Source organism: Helobdella robusta, assembly GCF_000326865.2.
Source record: "Helobdella robusta unplaced genomic scaffold HELROscaffold_3, whole genome shotgun sequence".
NCBI classification, from domain to species: Eukaryota; Metazoa; Annelida; class Clitellata; order Rhynchobdellida; family Glossiphoniidae; genus Helobdella; species Helobdella robusta.
Genome location: NW_008704501.1, coordinates 1,125,967 through 1,146,801, shown reverse-complemented (window position 1 = coordinate 1,146,801; position 20,835 = coordinate 1,125,967). Strand labels below are relative to the sequence as shown.

The 20,835-nt window shown below is 34.3% G+C and overlaps 2 protein-coding genes across 2 annotated transcripts in view; both read left to right on the top strand.

Annotated features, from left to right (window-relative positions):
- Positions 1-3,319, top strand: HELRODRAFT_161071 (hypothetical protein; the record flags this gene model as incomplete). Its single annotated transcript, XM_009021042.1, has 3 exons — positions 1-68; positions 1,514-1,900; positions 3,259-3,319. 3 exons carry the CDS (start codon positions 1-3, stop codon positions 3,317-3,319), a joined length of 516 nt encoding a protein of 171 aa, XP_009019290.1.
- A 13,254-nt stretch (positions 3,320-16,573) lies between these two features.
- HELRODRAFT_135705 (hypothetical protein) overlaps positions 16,574-20,835 on the top strand; it is a gene marked incomplete at both ends in the record, with an annotated part of 10,532 nt that continues 6,270 nt past the window's right edge. The window contains one exon of the mRNA XM_009021041.1: positions 16,574-16,644. Coding sequence (XP_009019289.1) covers positions 16,574-16,644 — 71 coding nt within the window. The remainder of the gene's footprint in view (positions 16,645-20,835) is intronic.

Here is a 20,835-nt window from a genome sequence, read left to right as displayed (position 1 = left end):
ATGGAACCCACCCACCACACTTATGAGCCATGCAACGATGAACACCACGTAGGACGCATTTCAGGGAGGTTCGCACTTTGCACGCTGCATTAAAACAAAAATTTCATTCATACAGCCTGGGAGGAAATAATTGCAAGCAAAAATATTAATAAAAATATGTGGTCGATGGTTATTAGCTAAGTTTTTAGGTAAATAAATAACTTCTAATTAATTGTTGAATTTTTTAAATTTTTTTGGAAGTAAATATTTATCGACAAACGAACGAAATACTATTAAGTGATATTTTAGATCTCTCAGCGGTTCAGGTTGTCTGTTAATTTTAAACTTTAAGACAAATTGAATTGAGTAAAAACATTTATCCAATTATCAATTAATAACCTCAGATCCAAAAATAACCTACCCAGTAGAAAACTCATCCGATATAAAAACAGCAACAATCAATTTTTGTGAACATCCATGCATCCACATCAGAGTACTCGAGGCGGTCAATTAATTTACTGGCGCCCTCTATACAAATTCAAATGAAGTAAACAGTGGCTGAACAAAGAGCACCTGTCAGGAATGGACAATTTTTTGCACTGACGTACACACAAACCAAAAAAAACTTACAAAAAATGCAAAACCAACAAAAACGCGGTGCGTGTGATTGCGCAAGGGAGTAAATAAACAAAAATTATGCAAATTTTGTGACTCAACATTATTTTTTTATAAATTTTTGTTATGGTAATGAGTACATTTTCAAATTTTTTCAGTTGTCGAGCAGTTATCAAAAAACAAAATTTAAAAACACAAAAAAAACACAAAAAATTAAAAGAAGTGAGAATTTAATAAATAATGAATGTGAAAAAAATTATTTTACTCATTATCTAAAATATGAAATAAACAAAGCAAAATAACCAGCCAACCAAAACCAACCAACCAAAACCAACTAGTCAATCTTCTATTTTATTTGTTGATGGGTTGTAGCTGTTATTGCATGGTACCTGGGAATGATCTTGCATTAGTCTCTCATTACCTTTTAAATGTTTTACTGCTGTGTTGTTGGTGCTCCGGTGCAAAATGTTTACAATATTCGCAATATTTGAAATTTTTCAAGACATTTTTTATTTCACTATAAAAAGAAACGCGGTACGTTGAAAAATGTTATTTAGGAAGATGTAATGAAGGCATCATCAGTGGTGACACCTGCAGAAACAGTGATTAAGTCAGGGAGTTGGCTAGTCATTTGGGTGTTGGCTTTCTTTTTATAGTGAAATAAAAAATGTCTTGAAAATATTCAATTACTGTAAGTGCATCAGTGAACATTATCCAACAACACAACAGTAAAACATTTAAAAGAGTATTGATAAAACCGATCATTTTTATTGTTTAGTAAAAACATATTTAATATAATGAGTGGAAAATAAGAAAACATCGAAAAGTTTCAGTACACATTCTAACCGTGTTTAAAAAATAAAAAGCAAATTTGTTGCTCTACTAGCGTTCCAAGCACGTTTAAACATTCATTGCACAGGACATCTGCCTCTCAGAGGTTCCGCATGAATTCAGGCTTCATAAGTCGCCTGTCCATTCGAAAAAAAGAGGGCTACCACCACAGCAACTACAACAACAGCGGCAACAACAGCAGCAGCAACAACAACAGCGTCATCAATTTAAACAATAGCAACAACGACAGCGAAAACAACACGTCAAATAAGCTTGATCTGACATCATCAACGGCATCGTCCAAATTGACAACTAGTCCCTTCAGGACAAGCAGAAAAGTTCAACCACGGTTGCAACAACAAAAACAGCAGCAACCGCAACAACAACATTCTCTCATTCGTAAAACATATTCGAGCACCGCCGATTCCTCTTCGGGCCGCCACCCGCCCATCAGTAGGTCCACCAAATTGAAAAGGTTTGTCCGCCCTTCCTACCTACGTTCTAACATCGCTTATCTGTAATAATTTTAAAAAGATTATTTATTGATAATTATCAGTCATTTCAATGTAATCACTTCATCATTGGATAATGCAGATGTTGTAATAAGTAACTTTTTCCTTTAGTGGTTGAATGTTATGTTATTGCTGTTGTTGTTTGCTGTTGTTGTTTATTTTTGTTGCTGTTGTTGTTTGTTGTTGTTGTTGCTGCTGCTGCTGTTGTTGTTTGTTGTTGTTGTTCTGCTGGTGATGTCACAAGTGTTAGTGATGTGTGCTTTTCATTGTTAAAAATGCTGTCTGTTATTGTTTAGTGGTTCGTTATAATTTCTGGAATTAATGTTGTTGACATTGTTAATGTTATTTTTAATGTCGTTGTTGATATTGTTGTTGTTAACGCTGTTGTTAATGCTATTGTTGAAGTGTTTGTTGTTTATGCTATTTTGCTGGTGTAGTTTTTTTTAATAGTTCAAGTGCTTATTGCCATTTAAATCAGTCATTGCTTGCCGGGAGATTGTCCATTATTCATCCTGGCATGGGTGCATGTTTAATATTCCAGAGTTTGTGGAAGGAGCTGTTTTTGTTGTTGTTGCTGCTGCTGTCGTCGTTGTTGTTGTTGGTAGTGGTGGTGTTGCTGTTGCTGATGTTGTTAATGACGTTGTTGCTCTTACTTTTACTGTTGTTTTACAGTCGAATAAACCAAATGGCATGTTTATGATGTTAATACATTTGCCTTCGTAATGTTAGCTTAGCGGAATAAAAATATGATGATGATTAGCTTAATTTAATGATGATGATGTTAAATGTGATGACATTATTATATGTAACGATGAGATGATGATGATGTTATTTGTAACGATGAGATGATGTAGCGATGATGTAGTGATGATGATGATGATGATAGTGGTGATGGTATTGGTGGTGATGATGATAATGATGATGATGATGCAGTGATGATGATGATGTTGTTGTTAAATCCGTTATGTTGTTTGTGCTGTCGATTTTGCTGTTGTTTGCTTTAGTGATAATCATTTCAATGGAAATATTGTCCGTGTGAGTAATGATGATTAAGGTGATGATAATGATGATGGTGGTGGTGGTGATGATGATGATGATGATGTAGTGATGATGATGATGATGTATGATGTATGATGATGTATTGATGACGACGATGATGATGGTGATGTAGTGATGACGATGATGATGGTGGTTATTATGATAGTGACGATGATGAAGAAATGGTATGAGAAAGAAAATTAAGGAGAAGATGGTGATGATGATTACGATGAAGCAATCCCACAAGAATTTTTTAATTTTGTGTATTCGTTTATTTTTTTAGGTTATTTAATTTCTTTTTGAACGGCGAAAATCTGATCAAGCCTCCACTCACTTGCATCTAATGACGCTTTCATTTAGTTTTAATGATGCCGTTGGCTGGCGATGACCGCTACGAGGTGATGGTCATGGCGAGAGTAATAATGACTCCGATTGTTCATTCAAAATTCATTCAACGACCGGTTTAACCATTAAAATAACATGAGTTAATTCTAGAAGTCTCATTGACTATCATTTTTTTCACACTTTGTTCTCTAGTTTTTCTGCAGAGGCACCAACACAGACCAGACACGCAACGACCAAATGCACGTGCAACTGAAAACACGTGCAACAACGCAACCACTCATCACACACGTTGCATGAGATGGACGACCGTCTTTGTATTTGAAACCACTCAACCTATCATTCATTCATTCATTCATTCATTCATTCATTCATTCATTCATTCATTCATTCATTTATCCATTCATTCATTCATTCATCCATCCATCCATTCATTCATTCATTCATTCATCCATTCATTCATTCATTCATTCATCCATCTCTCTATCCATCCATCCATCCACTCATTCATCCATCCATCCATCAGGCATTTTCAATTACATCTTCGCGCTATTACAACACTTTATTAAAAGAGTTAAAAATTATACGAATTCCATAAAAAGAGACCAGAGTAATCTGAAGCAGATTTAGCACACGAGCGCTTAGCAGCTATTATGAAATAGCAAAAATGAGAGGAAGATCTAAGAACAGAGCGTTTAGGTTTAGATGAAAGTTCAAAAAGATATTTAAGAAAAATTTGAAAATTTAATATGATAATTTTAAGGCAATGGCGCAAAATGCTGGATGGAAGTTTTATTAGATTGTACTAAGGAAGAGAAAAGTTAGGAGAAGAAGAAATGGAAGACCTGTCAAGAAATGGACGAATGACGTCACAAAATGTTTGCAGCCTGAGAAAGTTAATAACGGGAAGAAAACATTAATTAGTGATATTTCATGTGACGATCAGATAGGTTAATGATGGATGATGATGTTGTTGATGATGAATGATGATGACGAATGAATGAATGATGGAGAAGAAGATGATGACAACGATGATAACTATAATATCAATGAGCTCGTGAGGCTTCAACTTTCCTATAACTGTGTAGGTTCGAACTGTGGATAAATTAAAATAGATGATGTGTGTATATGCGATGTTTTCAAATGTTTGGGTAGCAGCGTGTGTGTACGTACAGGTATTTGTGTATTAGGTACAGGTGTATGAATGTGTATAATTGTTTGTGTACACTACACGTGTTTGTTTGATGTTGGGTATGTTTGTTCTCAAGGGCATCTCGTTCATCTTCTTCAATTGTTATCTATTTTTTTCTTTCTATGAATTTTTTATTGCTCGTCAATTTGTTTGTACATCGCTTTTTTATTGCATTTGTTCCTATTTTTTCATATGATGCAGGATCTGTGTGTGTTTCATATGATGCAATTGTTTGTTTGTTTGTTTGTTGTTTGGTAGTGTTGATGCATGCAAACGATCTATTTACATTTCTTACTCCGTCTTCTCGTGGTTATCAATGAAAATTCGCTCCAAACCAATTTTTTATTCTAGGTTGTTTTTTTTTGTTATTCAAATTGGCCTGGACTTTGGTCTTGTTTTTCATTATGCAGCTCTGATAGTCAGTGATGACGTAAATACTCAAAAAATGTACTTAAGTATAAGTACTAAGTACTAAGTAATAAAAGTACTTAAGTATAAATGCTAAGTACCAAAATGAATTGCATACTTGATACTTATAAATGCTAAGTATAAGTACTAAGTACATAAGTACCTAAGTACATACCATGGTTAATTTGAAATATTTATAAATTTATTAAACTCAGAAATCAACTCATTATTTACAGTAACTTATTTACATCAATAAAAGAGTTTGTTCTTTTTGAGTAAAAGTAAAGTTTCAAATGATTCATCACTTAAACGATTTCTTTTAGGAGTGAGAATCATTCCAGCCTGGCTAAATATACGTTCCAGTAAATATACGTATAAGGATTGTTATATATATAAATATATATATATATCTATATATATATATATATATAATAACTACTATATATAGCGTGCATGTGTATATAGATCATGTAGAGTCTATGATATAGATATATAGATGTCAGAGTGATGTGAGTTAACCACCTTTTAATGACTCAATTAGCCAATGGTTATCTTAACATCCCGCTATCCATGACTAAACAAGAACAAATGTTGATAAGAGAGATAAACAAGAATGTCAATGTGAAAATGTGTGTGTGTGTTTTCATCACAGTTTTCAATTTTTAAATGTTGACATTATCTTATTTTTGCTTAAAATTTTTCTGGTACTTACAGGAAAAATTTATTACTTATAAGTACAAGTACTGAAAAATGTACTTAAGTATAAGTATTTAAGTACAGGTTTCCATATGTACTTAAGTATAAGTATCTAAGTGCTACGTTTGTACTTAAGTACGTACTTAAGTACAAATGTACTTAAGTACTCGTCATCACTGCTGATAGTCTTTGAGCTGTGGAAACAGCATTCGATGGCGTTTGAACCAAGACACGGCGAATGACAACGCTTTATATTGCGCTTATACCGACTGAGCTAACTTGCCGACCATGTTTTTTGTTTTATTTTTGGTCTGTTGGAATATTGTTTGCTTACTTTTCTTTAGCGATTTTGAATAAATAATTTTTACATTATTTCATGTTTGTGACCAATTCCATTTATCGTGCCTGTTTCTTCATACTCCTTAATTATTTAAATGTTTATTGGGATTAATTTGTTGTTGCTGCTGTTGTGGTTGTTGTGGTGGTTGTAGTTGTTATTGTTGTTGTTGTTGTAGTTGTTGTTGTTGTTGTGTTCATTTGTTTTTTTATTCATTTGTTTTTTTTTATTTATGGCCGTCATTTGCAGTCTGTCAGCATTTTTTGCCTTTCGATCCTTTTGCCTTTTGCCTCTAATCGTTAATTATATTCATTCACTTATCCATCCATCCATCCATCCATCCATCCATCCATCCATTCATTCATCCATTCATTCATTCATTCCCAATTCTTCAATAACGGATCATATGCTCGCCTTGAAGATGGGATTGAATATTTTTAAAAAAATCGATGAGTTTTTGTTTGCTCACCTCAAATTTCAAATGAACATGAGGTACAAGCAACTTCATGAAACTTATTTGAGGGGCAGAGTGATAAGTTTCAAAGTTGCTGATGTTCGTTTGTTCGCCATTTGTTGTTTTTGTTTGTTCGTCATCTGTTTTTGTTTGTTCGTCATCTGTTTTTGTTTCTTGTTCGTCATCTGTTTTTGTTTCTTGTTCGTCATGTTTGTTGTGTCTTCGTTTGTCATTTGTTGGTGTGACTTTTTTCATTTGTTGTCGTGTCTTTGCTTTGTATGTGTGTTTGGACAGATGGATAGATGGATGGATGGATGGACGAATGGATAGATGGATGGATGGATGGTTAGATGAACAGATAGATGGATAGAGGAATGCATATTAAAATTTCTCTGTTATGTGTTTTTCAGAAGTATCACCACACATGTTTGTAAATCCGCCTTACATTTCATGTGATAAAAGCTGAGGTGATCTGTTTGCATTTGAACAACAACAGTGCCAGCCAATTAAACCATTACACCAGCCATTCATGTATATGTACATATTTATCTCATGCCCTCATTCCTTTGCTCGTCTATGTTTGTTTCTATCCTTTTTGTTGCAATAACATTAATAATATGGTTATAATAATAATAATAATAATATTATTATTATTATTTTTATTATTATTATTAATTTTATTATTATTATTATTAACATGATCGTTATTATTATGGTTCCTCACAGTGGAAACCTAGCTTGATTGAAAATTAATTGAAAAGTGAAGTTTTTAGAATAAGTAGCGGTGAAACCTGAGACAGTCCGAGATTGAGATGGATCATCCAGGCTGCCGAGTGCTGACGTGACGAATGTTTTCAAAATTTATTTTATCAAAATTTTTAATATTTATTTTTAAATTGTTGTCATTATTTAAATTGTTATTTTTCAGAAATTAATTTTCTTTGTTCAGGAAATAATTTTTCAAAATTTAGAAAATAAATTTCGAGAACTGATTACATCGGCAGCAATCTATCACATCGATCAAAGTTCATCAGCTAACAACTCAAAGACAACTTCTTAATATTACAATTTAGCTATTTCAAACATGCAATAAATAAAAATGAAACATGCCCAACAATAATATGTACGTAAAACCGCAAATAATTTTGAAAATGAGGTTAGCAAGACAATCAGGTCACATTCTACAAGGGTCATTCTTTCTTACGCACTTACTTCAGAGGCTTCAACAACAAGCAGACACGGTGTAAATGAATACGTGTGAAAACCATGCCTCACACACATTACAAATGATAGGTGGGGATTTCTCTGCATTTGAACTCGGTTCCTGCAGCTGCAAAACCAGGCGCCTTTAACCACTGAGCCATCACGTCGTCATCAGTTTGTAATTATTTTAAAATATTTTTTCAGTCGTTGAGTGTTCATACGTTACATACAACGGTTCTCATAAATTGTGAATAAGTATAAATTATTATCAAATTATGAATATATATATATGTATATATATATATATACATATATATTATTGTCAGTGTTGTTGTTTTCATCACTAACTGATGTTTCATTGTCACTATCCACGCCATCTTCGTCATCATTATAAACAACAACAGCATTGACCGACGAAAAATTTAAAATCGAACACAACAACATTTCATGTACCATCATGAACTTTTATGAATCTTATATCAATATTATGGCGTCGCAAACAACAACACATCGCAACAACACAATAACAACAATAACAACAACATTACATCTCGCAACAACAACAACAACAACACAAGTTGCCATAAAAGAGGAACATTACCTTCCGACAACCATTCATCTCATTCACCTCCCTCATGATTTATGTTTTCCATTTGAAACTTTGGAAAATTGTATTAAAGCATCAGGTATTTTTTTTATTTAAATTAAAAAATATTTTCATGCAAAAGAATCAATGAACAAAAAAGTGGATCACCAAGGTAGATCAAGTATATTAAATAAAAATACTTCATTAAAAAATTATTTGGAAATGTATGGAGTTGTGTTTTGTGGGAATTTTTTGTTGTGCTTGCTCTGTGTTAGTTGTTTTGGCAGTGTTAGCTGTTGAGTGCTAACAGTTTAACCGATGAATTACACTAACTGAAGAGCAAAGAACAAATAAGGAGTGGATGGAAGTTGAGTCAACACGTCACGCCATTAAATTCATTCATTCATTTGTATTTGACAGCATGTCATCATATTCCATGACTCCCATCCAAACACACTACCCACAAACAACATCCACACACCACACACAAACATCTTCCACACACAAATATCTTCCACGCACAAACATCATCCACACACAAACATCTTCCACACACAAGCATCATCCACACACACCACCGACAAACATCATCCACACATCACACACAAACATGATAATCCACACACACAGCACATACAAACATCATACACACACACGCTACACACAAACATCATTCGCACACACCACACACAGACTCATGAATTATCTATTCGTTGCTCCATCAAATATTTAATGGCACATACACTTTATGAGATGTTAATTCATTTAGTCTGACACCACATACATGACTTGAATTCCACACTTTCCGTTGATCGGCAGAATTCAATATTTCGGTTGTTCAACCTTTTTTAAAGAGTGACTCATGCATTCAAATCATTAGAACGCACACACACACACGCACACACACACACATACATGCCACACTGATTAACGAACCTCTGTGTTTTTTGTAACGAACATGTGGTCTAACTGGAGCGTTTTGGATAAAATCGAGTTAGTGAACGAGAGAGCTGAGAATTTTACGCTTCAGAATTTGTACATAAATACTTGCATTAGAAATTCATATTTTTAACTTTTAAGATGCAAAATGCAGCTTGCGAACACATTTTTGAAAAGTTATGCCCTATTTTGTCATTACACTAACTGAAGGTGCCTTCAATATAATTTGGACAGGATTTTGTTTATTAAACCTCAAAAACATAGTTATAAAATATCTAATCACCAAAAAATTTGTGCCGCAAAAACTTGGTTCATAAAAGACTTTCAAAAAACATAGAAATGATATTTCTTCAACGGTTATATTATAACCATATATAACATTAATAAATTTAATAATAACAATGTATAACAATAATAATTGTATTAATAACAATTTTTGTGACTTTTGAACATTTCCGGAGCAAAATTTTAATTAAATGATTCTCCACTGCACTACATGATTGTTTACGCCGTGTTTGTCGTTAGATGAGACCGTTGCTAAACCACCGAGACATGTCTAATTATCAGTTTGCAGTTTTGCACGCAAAACAAAACGATTGCCTACAGAAAGTTTCAAGACAATGCTCAAGTTAATAGTTTCATTTTCATTTCAAAACTGAAATTTTGTATTTTAAATTCCAATAACAAACCATTTGTTTATTTACCATATTAGTTATTTAGTAGTTTTGTCATTAAAGCTTAAAAATGTCCTCGTTGTATGTATTGCCTAATCTGTGTGAGAGATAAATGTGATGTGGTGACTGATTAACTATATAAATTTATTGGCTTTCAGAGTAAAATTCAACGTTAAAAAACAAGCCATGTTGAGCTGTTTTTTTAAGCACTGCCATCTCTGTTGCTTGGGACGTTGTACAGATGTACAATGTACATCTTGTGTGCAGCCTGGAAGATGACAAGCAGAGGAATGGAATTCTAATATTGAATGGTTTATGACTGTTTTTGAACTAACCACCTCTCAACACTTGCATTTAACAGGCATTCAATCATCCAAATAATGCTGCTGATCTTTCGTTCTTTTCAGTGTTTTGCGTCATCGATCGTTTCAGATGTTGATCGTCGTGTTGGTAGTGAAATTATTTCCGTTAGCCTGATTGATGCAAATATAATTTGTTCATTCTTGTTAAGTTCTTCTGTTTGAATAAAAAATTGTAGCAACTAACAGCACAACTTACCAACTTATTTTAACGCCACTTCGACATTTTTTGAACTTCATGCATTTGTGTACACGCACATTATTTAGTTAAGGAACTGATCGACATTTTAGTTGAATTGTTTGGTGGGTGATGCTGTGACGCAACATTCGAACAATTTGCCACCTTTCACTTTAAATGGGTATAACCGTTGAGTGTATCGAAAAACTTTTCATCGGTCGAAAGAGCATCCATTTAACTCATTTTAAAAATGATTATTCAATATTAAACTTATTGCGTTTCTTGCTGTCACTCTGCACTGGGTAGGTGAGATGAATTTGTTGGACTGTCGATAGGAGGGCGAAGTCGGTTGCAGGCGTTTGGTAGGGCGACGTTCGGCGGGGCGGACGACAACTACGCCGCTCTCCTTGCACAGGGCAGTACTGCTCGCTCGCATCCCACTTCTAATAGTTAGCTCAATTTATTTCTTCCTGAACAAAGCTTTGGCAATATAAAAAATTAATACAGTCCTTATAAATTTGTTTAATAATAGACATTATCTGCTGTTTATGCTCTTAAGAACTCTCCAGATATTTAACGAGCTTGCATGTGTCTACAGAGTTCGTTCTCTGCATTGTTCGCTTGTATGTGCGCTCAAACTTGTGTGTATGTATGTGTGTGTGTGTGGTGTGTGTGTTTGTTTGTTTGTTGTTTTGTATGTTTGTTTGTTCGTTTGTTTATATGTGACTGTCTACTAGCCACCACAACCACAGGAAGCTTTTGTTGGTGTTGACGTTTGCATCTAATGGTGAACAAAAGTAAATGTTGAAACTACTTATATGTCAATAGTATTCCCGAATGTTGCAAGAGTTTCACATATAACTTACGTTCATAATAACACGTGTGTGTGTGTGTGTGTGTGTGTGTGTGTGTGTTTGTGTGGGCACGTGCAAAAGGCATGTGATTGTTTAGCACTTTTAATAATTTAAATAGTGCAAGACTGTTTCATTATTCAGCAGCAGGCTATCAATGGCTTGCCATTAAAACAGGAGACCTGCTTAAAATTTTTTAAAGTCGGAAGGAAATCTTCTGTGGAATGTCCTGTAGAGTATTTTTTGGAATGTTTTTAATATTTATATATTTATAGCAACTCACTAGCTATTTATAACCATGAACAAATGAATAAATTAAAATAATTAGGCTCGTTCCTTCGCTCGTTATATCATTAGTGATGAACGTCATTATTGTCATCATCATAGAATATATAAAAATAAATAACGTCATTGCTGCTAACAATCCTCATTAAATCATCGCCATCATATCATCGCCATCATATCATCGCCATCATATCATCACCATCATATCATCACTATCATATCATCATCATCATATCATCATCATCATATCATCATCATCATATCATCACTATCATATCATCATCATCATATCATCATCATCACATCATCATCACATCATCATCATATCATCATCAAGTCATCATCATAAATTCCTCATCACGAAATCATTTCATCATCAGTGAGATGATGCAAAAGTTATAACATGAAAGTACGGTGTACAATAGTGTACAGTAAGTACACAGAGTTAGAACAATAATAACGAATCAACTATTATTGTTATTGTTATTGGACGTGTATGCCTAATCTATCACCTTATTACTTATTTGCATGTTTGTTTTTCCATGTGCGTGTATATCTCTATTTATTTGTTTATCTATCTATTTGTCTGTCCGTGTGTGTGTGTGTGTTTGTTTGTTGTTTTGTTTGTTTGTTCGTTCGTTCGTTCATTTGTTCGTTTGTTTGTTTGTTTGTATCTTAAATTAGCACGCACACTCTTTTTACATGGTAGGAGGTATAATAGGATCAGATTTGTTTTAATGGAACCGGCACGTGAAGATTTGAAGAGCCATGATGTGCTGCTGTGGGACGCTTCAATTGTTGCTGGAGCTGCATTGCATGAGGCCTTTGCAACAGTTCTGTCGTAATTGTTGTTATTGTTGTATGTTGTTGTTGTATGTTGTTTGTTTGTTGTTATTTATTATTATTGTTGATATTGTTGTTGTAGGTTGTTGTTGTTGTATGTTGTTTCATTGTTGTTATTTATTATTATTGTTGATGTTGTTGTTAGTTTCTGTCCTTTTGTTAAATATGTGCTGGTATTTGTTGTTGTTGTTAGTGCACTCGTTGTTGTTGCAGATGTGTGTTGTAAACGACGACGACGATTATAATGATGATGATGATGGTGATGGTGATGATGATGGTGATGATGATGAGGAGGAGGAGAAGGATGATGATGATGATGATACATTGTGTCTTGTTAAAGAAGTAGTTATTATGTATGGTGATGATAAAAATACTCTAACGGTATTTATAAACATCGACATTTGATTGTTAACTCGAAATCGTGCGTCATAATTCATAGTGTGTTTGCAGTACGTGTGCGTGTATGTATGCGTATATGTGAGCGTGTATATGTGCATGTATGTGTGCATGTATGTGTGCGTGTATGTGTGTCCGTCTGTCAGTCGGTGCCTGACTGTTTGTTTGTACGTATTTGTATGATGTGGGCTTGCGTGTATTTGTTTGTGGATGTGTAGGTATGTGTGTGTGTGTTATGCCTGTGTGCGTGCATGTGTGTGTTGGTTTGTTCTCAAACATTTTGTTGTTTGTTTATTTCTGAGTTGTTTATTCATCGTTTTGGTGGTCCAGAACTTGCAGCCGAGTGGCAGCAGTTTATATTTGACTGGAAGGATGTTTGCTGTGCTACGTGTGTTTATTTGAGGTTCAGTGCTCTAGTAGGATGTGTTTTCATGCATCCGATGTTATCCTGTTGGGTGTCACTTCGCCCTGCTCTAACGTCTTAGATATACGTATTCTTACATGTGTTTCATATATAAAAAAATAAATATTTATTTATTTATTTATAGGTATATATTTTGATTTGTTTATATTGTTGTTGACGTATAGAGACATTAAAAATTGTAACACTTGCACAGCTGGTCGTAATGTTGAATACTTACGAATGTTGTGAATGGTTGATCGGCGTTGTTGTTAGTGGTTTAGTTCATTTTGCCTGCTTCTTCAGTCTGGTCAGGTCATGTTGTAGTTTTGCTTGCTCGCTGCTGTCTGGGTGGGACTGCATGTTTGTGGAGTGCGTCGGGGACTTCTTTATTTTGTGTGTTTTTCTGGAGGTTTATGGGGCTTGTTTCTGTTGTCTTCTTGTCAGTTTATTTTGCCTTGTGTCATGTTAGCGTAGCATTTTAATGTCTAATCATCTCCTTCTCTACCATGTTGGCGTGTTCGCATTTTAAAATTGCACAGCACGTTGAACCCATGCATGTTCCTGTATGGATGTGTTTGTTTGTGTTCGTTCGTTCGTTCGTGCGTTCATATGCAGGCAAGTGTTGTTATATTAAATTCACAAGTTATGTTTTTCTGAATGTGTTATTAATTTTACAAAGTGTTAATGTTGTCATCGTGATCATAACTCTTGTTTGTTTTAAGAAATTTTTTATTCATCTTTTAGTGGCACTCATTCGTTCCGTGGCGATGATGCTTATGCTTATGATGATGGTTATGATGATGATGGTTATGATGATGATGATGATGATGATGATGGTTATGATGATGATGATGATGGTGGTGGTGGTGATTGTGATGATGATGATGATGGTGATGGTTATGATGATGATGATGGTGATGATGATGGTGATGATGATAATGATGATAGTGATGATGATGAAGGATGCGTGTGCATATTTAAATACCTGGATAAACGAGTGACTTGAATGAATTAATGTCTTTGTGGGAAAATTGTGACGATGATGATGACGATGGTGATGACGATGACTTTGGCTATGATAGTTATGACGTAAATGATGATGATGATGATGATGATGATGAAGATGAACGAGAAAAGTATTGGTGAGATATTTTTGTGATGATAGAAGTAGTGGCGATGAGAGTGATGATGATCATAGTGATGATTTTAGTGATTATATCTGGGATTAAAATGTCTTAAAAATACTAGAAACTCAACGATAATTCGCCATACGGTGATGCGGCGCCATGGTGTAATGGTTAAGGTGCTTGGCATTGTGGACGCAGTGCCCGCGTTCAAATGCAAAGTGATTCCCCCTTATTCCATGTAAAAGTGTCTGATGCATTGATTCGCTTGTATTTATACACTCTATGTTTGTTATAATAACTTCTGAGGAATACCTAAAAACGAATAATGATAATGATAATAATAACAATAATAATAATAATTGTTTCGTCTTTTAGTTCATCATTATATGCTGTAAACTTCTAATTGTCGCTGTAATCATCTTCATCATTGCCGCATTCACAATGATTATCATTATAACTATTGCAGCCCAACCACAACCAACCACACATAACCAACCAAACACACACACAAACACAAACACGCAAACTACAAAGACACAACATCAACACAACACACACACAACATCAACACAACACACACACATACACAACCAACTGTAACACACACAGCACATACAACTAACAACGCATAGACACAACAACAACACAACACACTCACACAACCAACCAAACATACACACACACACACACGACCAACCACAAACACACAGCAATAACAACAACACAGACACACGCAACCAACCAACAACATCAACATACAGGAGCCACATAAGTTTTCACGATGTTGTTGTTTTGGAGGGAGCACGTTTGAATGACGTCATCACAGCTGAAGGTTGGTTGGATGGTTGGTTAATTGGCTGACTGGTTGATTGATTGTTTGGTTGGTTTATTGTTTGTTTACTTGTTTGGTTGGTTAATTGGTTGGTTGCTTGTTTGTTTGTTTGGTTGTTTGGTTGGTTGATTGGTTGTTTGGTGCTGGCTGGCTGGCTGGTTAGTTGGCTGGTTGGTTGATTGGTTGGTTGGTTAGTTGGTTAGCTGGCTGGCTGGCTTGTAGATTGGCTGATAGCAACACATGCGCAGTCACATTATTTTGTGTGTCGTTTATTCTGTTATCTGCGTTGTTGTTGTTCCTGTCATTGTCTGAGTTGATGCTTAGACTATGTTACTGCGCGTTTGTACGCGTGTGTGTGCGTGTTTGAATGTTTTGTGACGTGTTGAAATGGCTGGTGGTCGTGCTTCGTCAGTTGGTCTGTTGGCTCGTGTCAACAAACTTCTATAAACCAACTTAGCTTACTTTTATTTATTTTTGGAAGCTTCAAGTTTTTTTTATTGAATAGAAAACTCAAGTTTATATTAAGTTTTTCTTATATACGTCAATTTTGACTCTAATAAATTTTTTAAAACTGAAAATAAACAACATTATTTAGATTTCATACATTAAAAATTCAAACATTTCACTTGCTTGGCGACTTGTGATCATGAAAAAAAATTTCAAAGGTTGTTGATTATACGGAATGTCCGAAGTAATATGGGCCAGTGTGTTTATGTATGAATGAACGTGTGTATGTATGTATGTATGTATGTATGTATGTATGTATGTATGTATGTATGTATGTATGTATGTATGTATGTATGTATGTATGTATGTATGTATGTATGTATGTATTATTATTATTAATAATAATATTATTCGAAAATTTGTATAGCGCTAATTACAAACAAAATGTTTCTCAAAAACACTGTCTCAAAAAAAAACAGTTGAATTGCTACGATAAACCAAATCTTATAATGAAAACAAAAATGATTTCAATAATTTCTTGAACAATTTTTCTGACTATGGCATTTTTCGACCATCTCCCATGAACTTCTAATAAGATGTTCTTTAAAAAGTGAAACAAAAATGATGTGTGTGTGTGCTAGCAGGAAAGAGCACGAATAAGCAAGAACGTGATTAAAATGAGTGAACAAGCATTGCAAACAAACACACAACAGCAGCATCGAGTTTGTATAATGGGTTCTACCATTAGAGAGCATTTTCGATCATTAAAAACTAAAAATTCATCTGTTGTAGAAAGTGTTTAAAATGCGTGCACAGTAATTTGGTGCAACACACTTGGACGCTAATCGAAGGTTCATTGGCGATCACTCGACCATGCTCTCTTTATTCCTGTTTAAAATCAAATTCTCAATCATTATTTTTATTTGAAACTTAATTTAAAATCAGGTTCTTCTAACGATCGACAAAGCAGCAACTTCATGGCAGCCACTGTGACGACAACAACGACGGCGACGACGACTGCTGACGACGATTCATTGAACGAACGAGTGGTTCACCTCACTTCAACTCACAAAGCTGCAATCAGAGCAATCCGAAAAATTAAATTCTTTGTCGCTAGGTTCACATTTTGTTTATGTGTGTTTCTGTAAATGTGTGTATGCTTTTGTTTATATGTGTGTATTTTTTCATGTGAGTGTTTATATTTATATAGCTATGTGTTTATTTACTGTACTCTTTGGACGTATCCGTGCGTGAAGTGTGTGTGGGTTCTGAAAAACTGTCTTGCATTGTTGACGTGCATAAATGTTTCTTTGTTTGTTTGTGTGTGTGTGTGTGTATGTGTTGGTTTGCACATATAGATCTGCGTCTGTGTGTACATTGATTGATTTCATGTGCAAATGTTAGTTTGTTGTTAGTTTGCATGTGCTGTGTTATCAATGTTATCTCTTCTAGAACATCATTTCACATGAAATTGCATCAGTTGCATGGAACGTAGGTTAATAACGTCGTCATTCTTGTCTCACAATCCTCTTCTCAATTTCTTTCCAACACTGACGTTCGAGTTGTTCATCAATCCTGGCTGACGTCATTCTCGATATGACTTATTAAGAGGAACAACATCTGTCATGTCATGGCACAATTCGGAAGATGTTATATTCAATTCGAGATTGTCTTTATTTCTCTATAAATTTATGCCATGTTTGAATGGTTTTGATAATTTGTTGATCAAAAGTTAACTCATGCGCCACACAACAACAACAACAATCACGTCAACATCAGCTTTCCCACGTTGCTTTAAACCGCAAAATTCCATTGATCAAAACATAATGATAAGTTATTAATTAATTATAACAAATTAATACAAAATTAACGTGGAAATAACAAATCTTCAAAAACAAATAGCTCGTAAAAATTCAATATAAAGGAGAAGCCATGAGGCAGGTAGGTAGGTAGGAAGGTAGGTAGGTAGGTAGAAAGGTAGGTAGAAAGATAGGTAGAAAGATAGAGAATAAAGGTTGTTGCGCTATCTTTTCCATCACAATTTGCCTAGAAAAGATTTGTTGGCATAACCAACTGCACGACTATTTGTATGTGGAACTTGGTGTCTGTGAGTGCGTATGTTCGTACCGTACATACGTAAGAACAATATACTTATCCTGTGTATATACTTTAGTGGAAATCTAAACATTTGTATTGTTACAACATTTTTATTGTTACTATTAGTAGCAGTAGTAGTAACAGCTATGGAAGCAGTAATATTATACAATTAAAACTAATGAAAGTAGTAGCAGTAATGAAAGTAGTTAGTGTCGACATTGAAGAAAAAATTAGCTGCCTAATATTTGGCCAAAAATTTGCGGCTATTGCAGTTTTCATATTTTAAAACTCCGTACATCATCGAAAATGACATTGTAGTTTTGATGGTAGAAAATTTTTATAGTAGAGAGTATACTGTATCAACAATCTCTGAAGTTACCGACGATCAGCGAGCAAACGTTTTGATGGTCTTCATCTTCAGATGCAAGCTGCAGTTAGTTTAGATGCACCGACATCATGAAAACAATTCCTCTTTTTCAAATTATTCTATTGTACCTACTACAATTATCAGCAATTCTCGTGCAGCATCGACAAACTTTTTCAAAACATTAATTTAAACATTATTTGCTGACTGTAATGATGTGAAGAGAAATTTATGATGCTTTTAACATCAAACATTAGATTCGCTTGACTTGTTAAGAAATTTTTATTTTTATATTTCTTGAAGCGAGATAAGTATAATTTGAAACAATTATTTGTTGAAAAAATTTTTTTAATAAATTATTTTTGTGGCTTTATAAAATAACATTTGAATATTTTTTGTTAAAATATTTGCTCATGTGACAATCTCGAAAGTTTTCCGCGAATAAAAACGAAAAGTTATAAAGCCATGAAAAGCAACAACTCATGCGTTAATATAGAGTTGTCAATCTGTCGTTACGAGACAAAATATGTCTATAATTATCTATTTTTCCTAATCATTTTATACCATTGCCTTGCATGCTGTAACAGTTTCTGCGTCTTCTGCATCCGTCAGATTTTGATTTTTTCAGCAATAATAAAAAAAATAATTATCTTGTTATAATATCTGCTTTTTAAAGCATTCTTGCTAATTACATTGTTTGTTTTTATGGTTATCAACTAAACCATTTCTTAATAAATTAAAGTTATCAATTCTCATGACATGGCCATAAAAAATGAATAGTTATAATAGAGATGGAAGTGGCGGTCCATTGGCATCGCACACAGACTCTCATATCGCCTCGCGTCCATTGGGTTACTTGTATCTGAAAAGCTCTACCCTGCCAGAAATATATTTATTTATTAATAATTAAATATTATTTATTTCCAAAATTTTCATGAAATGAATATTTGACAACTTTTTTTGAAAAAATACTATTTTAACGTCTGTCAAAATTAGTTTTAATATCCGTTTCTAGAAAGGTGGTGGGTGTTGAAATGGAAACTTTGACGCATGTTTGTATTTTTGTGCCTGCCTGCTGAATGCTGACTTGATGAATCGTTATTAGCACCTGCCTCATGCTCTTAATTTAATTTAAAATTAATTGAATTATCTAATGTGTTTATAAAAAAATTACAAATTTATCAGAATCAATAAAAAGTATATAAAAAAAAGCAAATTAGAATTAATATCTCGTAGTTCCAAGTCGTTCTTCTTAATGTGCTCATTTTTTTTTTTTTTAGTTTTCACATTCGATTATTTTTTCATTTTTCTGTAATTTTATGAGACGATACAGTGTTTCTTTGTTTACTGTTTGTGGTTAAAAGTATGTTACAAGTCTGTGTAGGTGCGTGCATGTTGGGCTTGCGTGTGTGTGCTATCATTATTATTATGTTATTATGTTATCACTCTATTGACATTTCTCAAAGGATTGTACCGTGATTAAATGCTTTGTTGAACCAATAACTTTTTAATTCTTTTCTGAAATCTTTTCCTGGAAGAATTTGCTTCAATTTTGTTGGAAAATCATTCCATACCTTGGACGGAGCAACCTGCACACATCTGTCACCCAGTTTTGTCCTGGTCCTAGGAATTACCATTATTTCTGACAAAACCGAACGCAATGCATGTTCCACATCAACTTCAGTTTTTTTGCGAAAAACCTACTTCAGATATTCTGGGCCACCACCATGTACACAACCATGAGCCACCACGGCCATCTTAAATCCAATCCGTTCCTTGACCGGCAGCCAGTGGAGACTTTCCAAGCACTTTGTAATGTGATTACGTCTACTTAGACCAATCTGGCGGCAGCATCCTGGATTCGTTGAATTTTATTTACAACCCCCACACCAGCACCATACAGCAACGAATTGCAATAGTCTAATCTAGACAGTACAAAATGTTAAATTTCTTATTACGTAGATCGCTTAATTAATTGATACAATATTGAAAGACATTAATAGACAAGAAATAAACTTTGCAACGTTCTCGACTTGTTTATTATCAACCGGATCAACAGAAAAGGAAGAGTGAAGTTACATACAAAGCAAAGAACATTTGGTCCAAAGAAAATAAATGTATATTATAAATCATAATGTTTTAATATAAAACATAAAACTTAACACCTTCTCATTTTATTTAAAACATTAGATGACCTTAGCCTAAATGTTCTGAAGACCCATCGCACACATCAGATTCTTTAGTCTTGGTCCTACCATTGGTTTTGTCAGAGCATCAGCAACTTGAAGTTCTGTCGCAACTCGTTCAACTGAAACTTCTTCTTCTGCAACTTTTTCTCTGACAAAGAAATGTCTAATGTGGATGTGCTTTGTTCTTCTGTGAAGTTCTGGATTGTGTGCTAACCGAATTGCTGCTTCATTGTCGACAAAAATTTCTGGTTTTTTTCTTTAGATCTACGATGTCGTTCAACAATCGTTTGAGCCATATCACTTCACGAGCTGCTTCACTTGCGGCAACGATTTCTGCTTCAGTAGTTGAAATCGCAACTAAGGGCTGACGTTGGCTAAACCAACTGATCACGCTTCCTCCAAACATACAGATTACACCTGATGTCGATCTTCCACTAGATTTATCTCCTCCATGATCTGCATCACTGTAGGCTATAAGTGTATTGTTTTGACCAGACTTGTAAGCAATACCGACATCAGCTGTGCCTTGCAAATATCTGAAAATTTGCTTAACTTGTGCTACACTGGACTTGCTGGGTTTCTCTAAACTTCTGGATGCTACTCCAACTGCATATGCAATATCTGGTCTTGTTCCCGTCATCAAGTACATCAATGCACC